Here is a 12,258-nt window from a genome sequence, read left to right on the forward strand (position 1 = left end):
TGAATAGAATGGCCAGCTCTGGAGTCAGTCATAGAATCTCTGCAACCATGAGACTGCTGGGCTAAATCAATACAGTTCTTTGTTATACTAGCCAGCAACGTTGGGGGGGGGGTGCTGGGGAAAGTAATAAAACTGGGAAAAACAGGGGATGCTGGAAATGAGACAGAAAATGAGGAGACTAACAATGATGCTTAGAAAGCACATACCAACAAAGACTGTTGTCAAGGCAATGAAGAGTGGAGTACAGAGTATGAGAAAGAGGGTGAGCAAGAGAAAGAAATGAAGACACAGAGAGAGAGAGAGAGAGAGAGAGAGAGAGAGAGAGAGAGAGAGAGAGAGAGAGAGAGAGAGAGAGCGTGAGAGAGCCCAAGTCAGCAGCAATAATAAACAAGGCATTAAGTCTCAATCCCAAGGACTGTTCAGGTAGTAAGCGAGTAAGGGAGACAATGCTGACCATTAAGACCAGCATTCATATGGGCATCAGCTCAACAATAGCAGAATGCTTTTGTAATAATACAAAAAATTATAAAGAAAAAAAATTAAATAAAACAATCTTGGATACTGTAATAAATGTTTTGTAGGTTAACAGAGGATTATTATTAGTAGTAGTAATAGTAGTAGTACTAGTATCTGCTTTCACTTAAATAAGAACCACTGAACTGAACAACTGAAATACATGTGAAAAATTTTATTGCACAGAATATCAAAAACAGAGCTTAACCATCTACAGATAGCCCAGCAAAAACAGTGCTAAAATGTTGTTTCATCGCTGAATTTCTCAAGTCATTTATCTCATATATGGGTCCCATTCACTAGTGCTTACATCTGCAACAGTCAGATGCTGCGAAAATTTGCTAATTATTACAAGTTATTTACGCCGCCAGTACTGATAGCCACAGACCAGGCTTTGAGAACGCAGTGTTGCAGGTGGTGTGAAAGGAAAGTGTGGGTAGCAGGCCGTTTTCCATGCTAGGCTAAAAGCTAACCCCAAGAGACTGGCCATTCATTTCACATTATTGTCTTACGTCCTCTGCCACAGACTGAACCACCTCACACTGCACCTGACTATCCAGTGGACGGTGATCGACTGACTGCTGCATTTTCATTTTCATTTGAAATGTGACTGAAACATCCTTCCAACATTCAGACAAACACAATACTGTGCAATATGCAACGTTAGCATGTTTTGTAATGTATGTCCATTTCCGTTATCTGTGCTTATGACAAAACTCATACCTTAAACAATTTCAAATATTACACTGGATGAACCAGTATACTGCCCATTACTACTAGACAGAAACACTTTTTAATGGTCTATCTAGTAGTAAAAACAAAGTGCTTTCCATCACACAGAAGAAACATTAAGCATTCAAACGGTTCTTTGAGTTTTTGTAATTCTATATAACCACTGTCTTTAATAAAGAACCCTTTAAAAAACACATTTTACAGTGCCTTATACAAAATAACAGCTAAAACAAGCCAGCATAAACACTTGTGACAAAAAAGTGCATTAGCCTCAGACAGATTACTCCCTTTTCAACTGGCCCACCCTGTTCTTGCCCAGATGGACTGTAACGGTGCAGCCCCTCCCCCCAACTCAGCCCATCCCTTCTCTAGCCACCAATTCACTGTCAGCTTAAATCAGCCGGCGGATTTAGCATAGCTTCGACTGGATTCAGCTTGATAGCTCTCAGTGGGGACAAAGATCAGGGCCATGGTCAGGAGCACAACATCGTACGACTAGCCTATATCAACAGCGCAGTCTGCTGGGCCCACTGATCATTTACCGGCATTCAGCCTGAGATCTTCAGGACACCTACCTAACATGAAATGACATCACAACAAAAGGCATGACGCGGCATATTTCACAGCTGCTTGAGAGAGACCACACCTCAGTGTGAGAGTCAGCTGACGTCAACGCGTTCTATTCAGCCCCCTTTAAGAGTCGCTTACAAATAAAAATGAAAGCAGTCATACGAAACACCTCGCTATTTGATTTTTTAACAGATTAATAAATCAGCACCCTGTGAAGGCTGATGAATGAAAATATTTAAAATCTGGAGAAACTCACCAAAACAAGAGTGTTAAACCTGCGTGAAGGCTCTAAAGTGCTGCAGCTGTAGTAAGAGATAGAGCCTTTAGTAGTGTGCACAGTAGAGATAACACCAACTCGCTCTTTCTCCTACGCATTCGCCCTGTTCCTCCCCCTCCCTCCTACTCCAGCTCTTCTGCACTCGCTCTAGCTCTCCCTCATCATTAGTGCTCCACACTGCAGCTCTCGAATATTCTCCTCTCTCTCCTGCTCCCTCTCCTCTCTCCCACACGCTCGGTCATCGAGCAGCGCACTCGGATAACTCTGTCACATTCCAACCACATGATGACACAGGCAAAGTCCAAGCTCACGCCCTCAAATCGCTCAGTGGCCGGTCGTAATAACAGCTGTTAGCTAGGGCTACATGGAAGTAGCTGCCATTACAAAGACTAAACCACATACTACTTTGTTTGGGCTCTGAGGTTTTTCCCACACCAGTCAGGTTTAACCATCTATGACATGATTTTGTGAATTAGCTAGACAACTCACATAAAATACAAAGCTCATTTACCAAACTGACAAATAAGAATCACACTCAACTTCGACTTAACTGGCTCACTCTGTGGCTCCTTAGGCAGTTTTAGACATGCAGGCTATTCCCTATGCATCCAGATAATCAGGTCTGTCTTACAGACAAGCCCCCTATTCCCAACCTGTCCTGATAATGAGGCTGTCCTCTCAAAGACATTCTTACCAATCTCACAGAGAGGAGCTGAGATATTTATAAACCCCAGTGTGGCACAGATTACTGCAGAAGTATGTTAAGTGGAGCAGAGAGAGAACGCAACACTACAAAGTACAGGGGAAGATATAGAATTAATGTAATCACTTGTATCTTAAATCGTTTAATCAAATGTTAATTAAGGGGGGCGATGTGGCAAAAACATAAGATCACAATATTTGAAGGCATTTTACCAATAAATGATCTGTCTTATATTTTGCACAATATGGACAGGCAAAACAGTAGTAACATTTAAAAAATGGACATAAAAACTATACAATAATTTGTAATTTTAATCAGTGTTGATAAACTATTTAAGAAGCAAGAAGAGTAAGGATGCAGGAACGACATCAGCCAAAAATCGGCAGATTTGTGTTCCAAACTTGCAACTGGTAATCAACCAAAATGTTGTAGCATAATTGTACAAGGGCCCGTTACCTCTTACTTTATCACATGATTTGATTCATGTTCGTCAAACAGGCAACTGATTGTTTTATTAATGAATTTAAAATGGTAGAACATATAAATGTTATTCGTATTGTGACTCTGTCTAACAGAAAGTATTTATTTAACCCACAAAGGTTAAAAAATAAAGGCTACAAAAATTGCCCATGGGCCAAAACGAGACTATAAACAAAGCGGAATAGGCCTCTAAAAATCATGATTAGTGCATCCCTAACTAGGCAAGGCAAGACATGTTTATATACCCCTTTTTATACACTGCTGTCATTCAAAGTGCTTTTCAAATGAGAAAACTAGGGAAAAAAATTTAACTGCACTGTGGCACGTTTATAATGATACTTATAGTGTAGTCGTACTGGCCACCCCCCCAGTGTTAATCAAATCTAGAAAACCTTACATTTTCTGAGGTAGCTCATCTCTCTCTTTTGCAATATCAAGTCAGCAAACCAACATTCTATGTAACAGAAAATGCACAAGGACTGATCGATGAACAAGAACAGTGCACTCAAAAAACACTATGGGTCTTGCAAAAAAAATTAGTGAAAATTCTTTCATTTCTCCTCCTACAACAAGCCCCCCTAATAACATCATGTTACATCCTACATTCAACAAAACTGTAACACATCTCAGAGTCAGAAAGCACTGCTCCCACAGGGAAATCAGCATCAGCGGGAAACAAGCCCAGTTCACTTTCGTAACTCTTAAGTTTCTATGGAAACACATCTGTTCCTAAGAGCCAAGAGACAGAAAAGGGAGGATACAGGCCAGAGGAATGTCCAGGAAACGGGTGTGCTGTCTCCCAGCTCTCCAGCTGTGCTGAGCTCAACTATACTGAGATCCTGAGGAATTAGGCACTGAGGCAATTTTCCTTCAGTTGCATTCAAATGAATCGCAGCCTGCTCACTCATAGGATTTAGACTGTATATACAATCACTGTATATTGGGGCCAACTTAAAATATTCTTTGATTAAATAAGAGCCCTTGGGAACTTAAGATGCATACAACTAAAGTCAAGCCCTTTCTAGAGCTAGACTCATATCATGCACTACTTATGGCTACAGAGATCTACCGCAAAAAAACAGAGTTAAGAAAATACCTTTTTCATCATTCCAAACACATCTAAAACACAGCATTAAATTCAGGATTAAATCAAAATGGCTGGAACAGATCAGCATATAGGGCTGAGTTAAAATGCACCAGTGGGTATCTGATTTAATCCTCTCTCAAACACTGCACAATCATGCAGAAAACACCCACACACCATGCAACACACGGTGGCCTGGGAAGAATTATTAATATGCATGCATGAAATCTTACGTCTAAAAAAAGGACAGATAGACCTACCTCTTAGAATTTCTATTTAAATCACTAGAATATATATATATATATATATATATATATAGACACAATAACCATAAAACCAACAAACCTTAGTCTGTTTATCTCTAGCTGATGCCTGGTGACTGCGCTTTATCAAGCGTAGCCCAAGTGAATTTAAATGAACTTCTCAAAAAGCTGGAGATGAGCCTCGAGAGGTATGACTAGGCAAAAGCATCAGAAAAGCACAATGCTCCGTGACTGCATGTGTCCCTCCATCTCTCTGACTATGGCTGCAGTGCAGGCAGACAGACGCATCAGCGCCGCAGTGGTAAGGCCGTGTGGGGAGGCAGCCAAGTCCCTGCCCATGCGATTTCTCAGCAAGAAAATCATCAGGAAGAAAAACATCAGCAGGCAGGAATGAGCTTATGCTCTGCTCCTTCCTTCCTGCTCTTAACATTCCAGAAGCTACGCACCAATATATAGACCCCATGCCATTTAATGGAGCTACACCACCACAAACCACACCCAAAAAACACACACACAAATGCACACATCTCACGCACTTTACCTTAAGTTTGGGTTTAATAAACTTGGACATGGTAACAGGTGCCTGTGTTGGTTACAGGGCACAAGATTAAATAATGTTATTAGTAAAACACACATCTTTTAAAAACTGCAGTCAAAGAACCGTCAACTGACCTATCTTTGCTCTGCTCTCAAAGAGCTTTGGCAAAACAGGATAGGTCAACTGATTACAATAGGACAACAAGGGGAAAACACTACAGCTAAATTCACACGTTAAACAAGCTCCACCACAAAAGGATCCAGCATCTGTGTGCTCATGCAAATGATGTGTGACTGCCACCAAAGAACAGTACACTGACAGTACAGCTGATACATTCTACAATGGCAATGCAGAAAAGAAACAGATCAGGGAGTCTCCTAGTCCTGTGCAGGGAACAGACCATTGCTGGATTGGGTTACAGCAGGATGTCACATGAAACCAGAGCAGATCTACATGACACACCATGGTCCCCGCAGCTCAGCTTTTTATGGCATGATGCTAAACATGGTACAATGATGATGGTGCAATGCAAATACATCTGTGTTAAATTGTTAACGTTACTAGGAATTTCTATGCATCTTTAAACTTAATTACAGATATGCAGCTACAATGGTATCATGGGGGCTGTTAACATCTAGCCATCAGAAACATATCTGCTTATTTATATAATGGGGACAGTGACTCTTACTTATATTGTGGCTATACTTTACCACACTGTCCTACTAATTTACTGTGCTTGTTAGTAAATGACCTTGCTGCTTGTTAATGTTAGTTATTTATGTGAGCGTGAATCCGTTTTAAAGGCAATATGTGCAATATTTGTAATACATACAGCAATGCTTTGTTTGCTATCTAATCTAGTCTAATCACGTTCTTGTTTCAGTTTATTCTTTTCCTGCCAGAAAATGTTTCCTTAAAGCAGACATGAGAAAGAGTGTCATGTTGACACTATAAAGGGTGTGCACTTAAACAGATACAGAATGCACAGCTGCACATGAGGAAGCAGCATCACCCCAAGGGCCCCTGACGAGGACCCCATGTTCCACTGCTTCGGCTTTAAGGACCACACCCATTCAGAAAGTTTTTCAGACTTCAGTGTGCATTACATCAGCTTCAGGGGAAAAGGAAAAGGGAGGAGAGAATTCTTTGCTGGATGTCCTTCCTCGGGATCGGCTGCCCTAGACGCTGGTCTGCAATGCAGGCTGACATCTTTGCTAAATACCAGACAAAATAATATAAATGCCAGGCAGCACAGGGGTAACCCATAACATACTGGCTAACTTCTGTCTCCACCATGGCCCCACGTCCAAGAATAGGCCTGAAATTCGATTAGTGAGTGTGATTATGGGAAACTGCGCATGACTGTAAATGTCACCACATTTGTGTTCTCTATGGGTGAATTAAACAGCTTTGTGTGGTCTCTAGTGAACAGTCCTCAAGTTCTGTATGCTAAGAATGTGTCAAGCACAAAAAAGAGTCTTGTCTTTCATCCATTCATTCATCCATTTGAAGCAGTGTTGCAGTCATTGGCTAGGCTTAGTGGACATGTCAGCGTGATGGCACAGCAGGATGGTGACCATGTGTGGACGGAATCAAATTTCAGTCTCACTAAGAAAATGTAAACTTGATGCCTTCATAAAAGATGAAGAGTTGTGACAGTGTGTTAAGAATGGGGTTTGAGCCAGATCACACCGGTATGAATGGAATGCTGGTAGGCAATAGGCTCCTAGCAGCTGTTCACACCCATTTGAGTTCACGCACTTAAAAGCAAACACTGAGCCCGATCTGCAGACATCCTATAACAGAACACTTCTGATTAAGACTTTCGTGTGTTACGGGATTTACTACATGCCCGTCATATTAGATGTTGCATTTGTATGCTGTCCATCTGAGCCGTTTTCAGTGGGCGCACATTACCATTTACTTAACAGAAATGACTGGTAGATGAAAAGCATTTTTCCTCAAAACGGGACGGTTTAAAGCTTAAAATACTCAGATTTTTATGAGGCGCCCAAAGGGCAGAAAAGCCGCAATAGCTGTTTCTAGGCCGCCCTGTAAGCTCATTGAGAGAGGGGAGCTGCTGCCTGCTGGGCGGCTCCTACAATGGTCGAAAAACAGCTAGCTGGTATCCTCCGACAGAAAATATCGATTTTGAACGCACAGACAGCTCGGTAACAACGGGAACGAGGACAGTAATATATCGTACAGAGTATCTCCGATCCATTCTGTGCATATGTATCTATCTTACAGCGCTGAAGCGGTCTAGATTCATAGTTGCAGCTGTTTGTGCAGCTAGCCACCCAGCTGGCTAAAGCGCTAACACTGCTAGCTCGCTGTCCGGACGGCAGACAGACAGACAGATGGATAAATGCAGTTCGTTTCTGGCTGAAAGAGGCCGGAACACCAGCGTAGATGGCACAGTTAACAAAATAACGTTAAACTGCCTGAGTAGTACGTTAGCTACATTAAACTGCATTGGACGATAACGGTGAAACGTCGACGTCCCTTCGACCCCAAAACGTCGCACGGTATTAAATTAACGATAGCTGGCTTAAACATTGTATGAAAAAAAACCGTGTAGTAATTGTGCAATAAATCAGAAACACTAATTTGATAACTGCAAAACCATTAAAGAGTTGTGGGCACGTCCCTCGGTGCTGAAGGTGAGAGTGTGAAACGTTATGGTGAACGGTGACTGGGCCCCTAGTCGTTGCTAATGCCGTGAGACGGAACGGTACTAAGCCTTACGATTCAATTCAATTCAGTCCCGTTGATTAACTGGGGCGACACAAAGCTGGATCAAAAGCGTGTTTATATAGTTTGTGTCACACGAGCGCGCCGCGATGGAGCCTCTTACCTCTGCAAAAAGGTGTTCAGCTTTGTTTTTCTGGACTGGATCAAGGCGGTTGCTGCCTCTCTTTCTGTTGTACGAACGATCTAACTAGCTGTCGTACTGAAGCGACCAACAGAACGAGGCCTTAGGAGGCAATGACGTCATGCGCCGCAGCAACACGCCGAAAGTTTCCGAAGAGCGTCGATAGATGCCGAGTCTCATCAGGCAAGGATTTGTGATGACTTTGGAAATTTGCAACAGAATTATTAAATCAGGTTTCACTGTGGAGTGCATCTAAACATATATGTAAATATATATACTAAGAACATTTATGAACAGCTTTCTTTAATGTACAAAACTACACCCATTTCAAAAGGTCACATTTTTCTAGGCTTTTAAGGCCCAACAAAAGCATCGGTCCTAATTACAAGCACGAAGAGTGATGTATGAAGTAATTTCAAGAGCTATGTCAAAATGCATTGACTCTGCAGTACACTTAAATTCCAGACAGTGTTTCCTGTCAGGAATGTGCTGACACTTTGCACTGGGCAGTAAGTTTTGTTGGATTCTGCTGTCTAAGGGCACCACAGTCTCTTGGCATATCACACAAATGGCAGTGCAGAAGCTAAATAATGCACAATAAAACAAATTACGCTGGGATACTCTTGGAAGTCTCTATGCTGATGAATAAAACAAGGGAAGCAAATTACAAATATCAACAAAAGAACATAGAAGATATGTATTTTTATCACCTACAAATAAAATGTATTTTTTGCTATAAATGTTTTTATGCACTCTTATCATAAAGGGTTATAAAAAGTAACCAAAAAAGTGGAATTCTAACAATAGCAAATAGACAGCAGGTTTTTTAAAATTGAGAATAGTTTAATCATGAAAAGAACAATTTAGGCATTCAAATGGTTCTTTGAGTTGTCATGATTTAATATATAAACATTGCTTTTACTGAAGTTAAAGAACCAATTTTTAAGGGTATGTTATTATTATAAAGGCTGTATAGTTATGTATTAAGATAAAGTATTAGCCCAAGGCCAAAAAATAGCAATATATAAGAAAAAGTGGTAATGGTTTGAGGTACTGAGAAATTATATTTGGGAAGATCTTCAATAATCTGTAATCTCTGATAATACATATTTATAGTACGCCTGAGTTTCAATTCAGATATTTCCGTTTATCTGTAAACTATTGTAATTCAAAAGCTTCAGTGTATTTATAAAGCTTTAGCACTTTAATTTGTTATGTAGTATGTGTAATTTCTGTTTACATTAAACAGATACATTTTCCATCTTATTATTGTTTTAAAAAGTTTACATTACGAACCCATAACTCTTCCTGAAAAAATGAAATGGTACACAATGTTGAAATGTAAATGAACACATTCACAGCCTGAACAGTCATATGGGTTACTTCTTAACGGTGTCAACTGCCCATTATACCAACAATTGCCCATTATCACATTGAAGACAGTTCAGACCATTCTGTGTTAACTAGCCTGCTATAAAGCAGACTCTACCTCCATTTCCCCTCACTAGAGTTACCTTGTTCACTTGGAACAACTGCCCTCAAGATGTCTACATGTGAAGCCTGCAGAAACACAACGGGTAAAGACATCACATTCTACAAGTGAGTGAGACTCTTTCATTCTTAGTTCATATTAAGATCATTCTACAAAGGTGGTTCAAACTGGGAGAAAAATCTTAGAATGTCTCCTTTCTCCTTTAAGATTACTTACATGTTGCATACAAAAAAAATAAATAAATTCACTAAGAATATAATAAATCTTTTTTTTGGCATTTTCAGAATACCTACTTTCATACATTTGTTTCAATTTGTCAATACTGAAACATCACACTTTGCTTCTTTTTGTTGACTGAGCAATAATACTATTTTTAGGCCTGTTTTAGTTCTTAGGCCATTTTAAATTTTTTATCAGATTATTCTAACGTCAGTTTATCTAAATAACAGTGATCCAGTTTTCTTTGATAGATGGCAAATGTTGAAGTTCTCTTGCAATATTCACATAGTTGGATGTACACTTGGACTTACCTCTGTTTTTAGTGAAACAAATTCCTTACTGTGTTGTACTGTCTTAGTCATGAAACCATGAATGTCACTACCAAGAACAAATAGATCAATATAATGTTTTAAAATATAAATATTTGTTTTGGTTGTGGTAAACAAGCTACTTTTGCACTTGGTTTAACATCTTGGGGAAAAAAATAAAACATATAATGGGCCATAACTTTTGTACAGGCCAGGTTTTATGATTTTCCCCAATACATTAAATTCAGCAAAAAAACAGTGTGTTCTCTGTAAAGAACTGGGACACAGTGTTTTGAACCGCATCCACAGAATGACCCTTTAAGAATGACCCTTTAACTGAATGCCGGAGACCATCACAGTTTGGTGATTTCTCTGCTTTGAGTCCAGCATAGTTTGGTCATTTCCCTGCTCTCATGTTCTAACTACACAGGAATCCGGCCCTCCAGGACCAGAGCTCCCCACCCTGCTTTAAGATGTGATTATTTTGTCATCATGCTAATGATGTTATTTTACTCAGCTTTCCCCAGAAGGAGGAGTATCTTCAGCAGTGGATAGCCAACATGGGAAAACCTGAAGGGTGGACTCCATCAGAATCTTCAGTATTATGCTCTGCTCATTTCAGCCCAGAGTGCTTTGATGGGTCAGCACATCTACGTCCAGATGCAATTCCCACTGTTTTTTCTCCCGAGTCTATGGTACGGTTTGTATTGCCTGGCAATACCACCACATTGATTCTTACTTAATTTTACATTGAGCATGTTTGTGTGTTGTAGAGGTTGACCTACACTATATGTCCAACAATAGTAGATCCCTGCTCATCCAGCGTTTCTTCTGACATTAAGTGTTTTAATAGGGAGTTTGTCTTCTGAGAAGACTTTACACTAGATGTTGGAACATTGCTGTGAGGATGTGATTGCACTCCAAAGGTGTCGGCTGATACACCATCACTCCAGAGAATGCAGCTCCACTGCTCTACAGCCCAATGCTGAAGAGTTTTATACCCCTCTAGCTCGTACTTGGCTTTGGTTATGGTGACCTTAGGCTCTTGTGCAGCTGCTCTATTGGTCAGTGCTTTTCAGAGGAGATTATACAAGCTGAAGCCAGTGTCAGAAATGTACTAAAGTACGTAAAGTGATTAAAAGGGTGTCTGGATACTTTTGGACACATAGAGTATCATAAGTATCATTACGGATGGAGCAAACTGTAGAATTTGTTCTTTTATTTTGGACAGAAAGACAGAAGATATTTACATATGTAAATGGTTGCATTAGATGAGTTTAAAGTGTCTAAAAATATCATGTACATTAATTCTATAGCTAATAACAAGCCTTTCTTTGTTAATTACAGGAAGCGCAAGATTTGAAAAAGCCTGGAAATCTAACCGATAACCAAGAAATATCAGTTACACTCACTGACACACCAAGAAGCACATGTGATTGTGAGGAACGCCTTCAAACAATTGAAAAATCTTACAAACTAAAATTACTTACTGCTCAACTTCAAATAAAAAAGTACCAAAAAGAACTGTCTGAGCAGTCACACAAGGCTATGAAATGGCAAAGGAAAGCAATGGTTTTGCAGTCTGCTGTGAAGGCCATGAAGCTGAAGAAATCAACGTCTTCAACTGAAACATCAGCGTCTTCTGAAAAGCAGACTGACCTTGCTGAAGACTGAAGTATCTTGAGTTAAAGAGCAATGTTAAACATAATGCATGTAACTTAAGTAGCACATTACAGTTCTGTTTTAATGACTTATATTCTATCCCTGTTGAGTAAGCTTTAACCATGGACAATTGATTTGTGGCAATTTTCCTGGTAAATTAGACATGAGTAACCTCCAAACCACTTTACCATGATGTAACATTAACCACTGGCATGAATTCAGTTTGCTCCTTGAGTGCAAACACACTCGGGCCAGACAGTAACAGGAATTCAACAATTGTCTCAGACATATTAGTCCAAACTCTCTCTCTCTCTCTCTCTCTCTCTCTCTCTCTCTCTCTCTCTCTCTCTCTCTCTCTCTCTCTCTCTCTCTCTCTCTCTCTCTCTCTCTCTCTCTCTCTCTCTCTCTCTCTCTATATATATATATATATATATATATATATATATATATAAATTTTGACCTAATCAGGAAAAAGTATACTTTTTACTTTTGTTTGTATTCCTTAATGCATGGTGTCCATAGTGATATTTAAAAAAAACCAT

At 39.9% G+C, this 12,258-nt stretch overlaps 2 protein-coding genes across 3 annotated transcripts in view; one reads left to right on the forward strand and one right to left on the reverse strand.

The window, feature by feature from the left end:
* sptan1 (spectrin alpha, non-erythrocytic 1) overlaps positions 1 to 8,097 on the reverse strand; it is a 33,312-nt gene extending 25,215 nt beyond the window's left edge. The window contains 2 exon segments of the mRNA XM_036588177.1: positions 5,164 to 5,207; positions 8,018 to 8,097. Coding sequence (XP_036444070.1) covers positions 5,164 to 5,193 — 30 coding nt within the window. The 5' untranslated portion in view covers positions 5,194 to 5,207; positions 8,018 to 8,097.
* si:dkey-228b2.6 lies at positions 7,255 to 11,995 on the forward strand. Of its 2 annotated transcripts, none has more exons than XM_036588178.1 (4): positions 7,255 to 8,218; positions 9,544 to 9,634; positions 10,572 to 10,749; positions 11,402 to 11,995. In XM_036588178.1, the coding sequence occupies exons 1-4, from the start codon at positions 8,149 to 8,151 to the stop codon at positions 11,726 to 11,728; spliced, it is 666 nt and encodes a 221-aa protein (XP_036444071.1). In that variant the 5' UTR covers positions 7,255 to 8,148; the 3' UTR covers positions 11,729 to 11,995. The 2 variants fall into 2 exon arrangements, with proteins under 2 accessions (XP_036444071.1, XP_036444072.1); XM_036588179.1 differs by having other exon boundaries at positions 7,255 to 7,823.
* Positions 11,996 to 12,258: the final 263 nt, after the last annotated feature.

The sequence above is a fragment of the Colossoma macropomum genome, unplaced genomic scaffold (genome assembly GCF_904425465.1).
Source record: "Colossoma macropomum unplaced genomic scaffold, Colossoma_macropomum, whole genome shotgun sequence".
Classification (NCBI taxonomy): domain Eukaryota; kingdom Metazoa; phylum Chordata; class Actinopteri; order Characiformes; family Serrasalmidae; genus Colossoma; species Colossoma macropomum.

Excerpts from the sequence above, each read along its gene's own strand:
- si:dkey-228b2.6 (XM_036588178.1), top strand. The coding sequence starts at position 8,149 with ATGACGTCATGCGCCGCAGCAACACGCCGAAAGTTTCCGAAGAGCGTC. Across the intron at positions 9,635-10,571 it reads AAAGACATCACATTCTACAA|CTTTCCCCAGAAGGAGGAGT; the intron begins GTGAGTGAGACT and ends TATTTTACTCAG. Across the intron at positions 10,750-11,401 it reads TTTTTTCTCCCGAGTCTATG|GAAGCGCAAGATTTGAAAAA; the intron begins GTACGGTTTGTA and ends TGTTAATTACAG.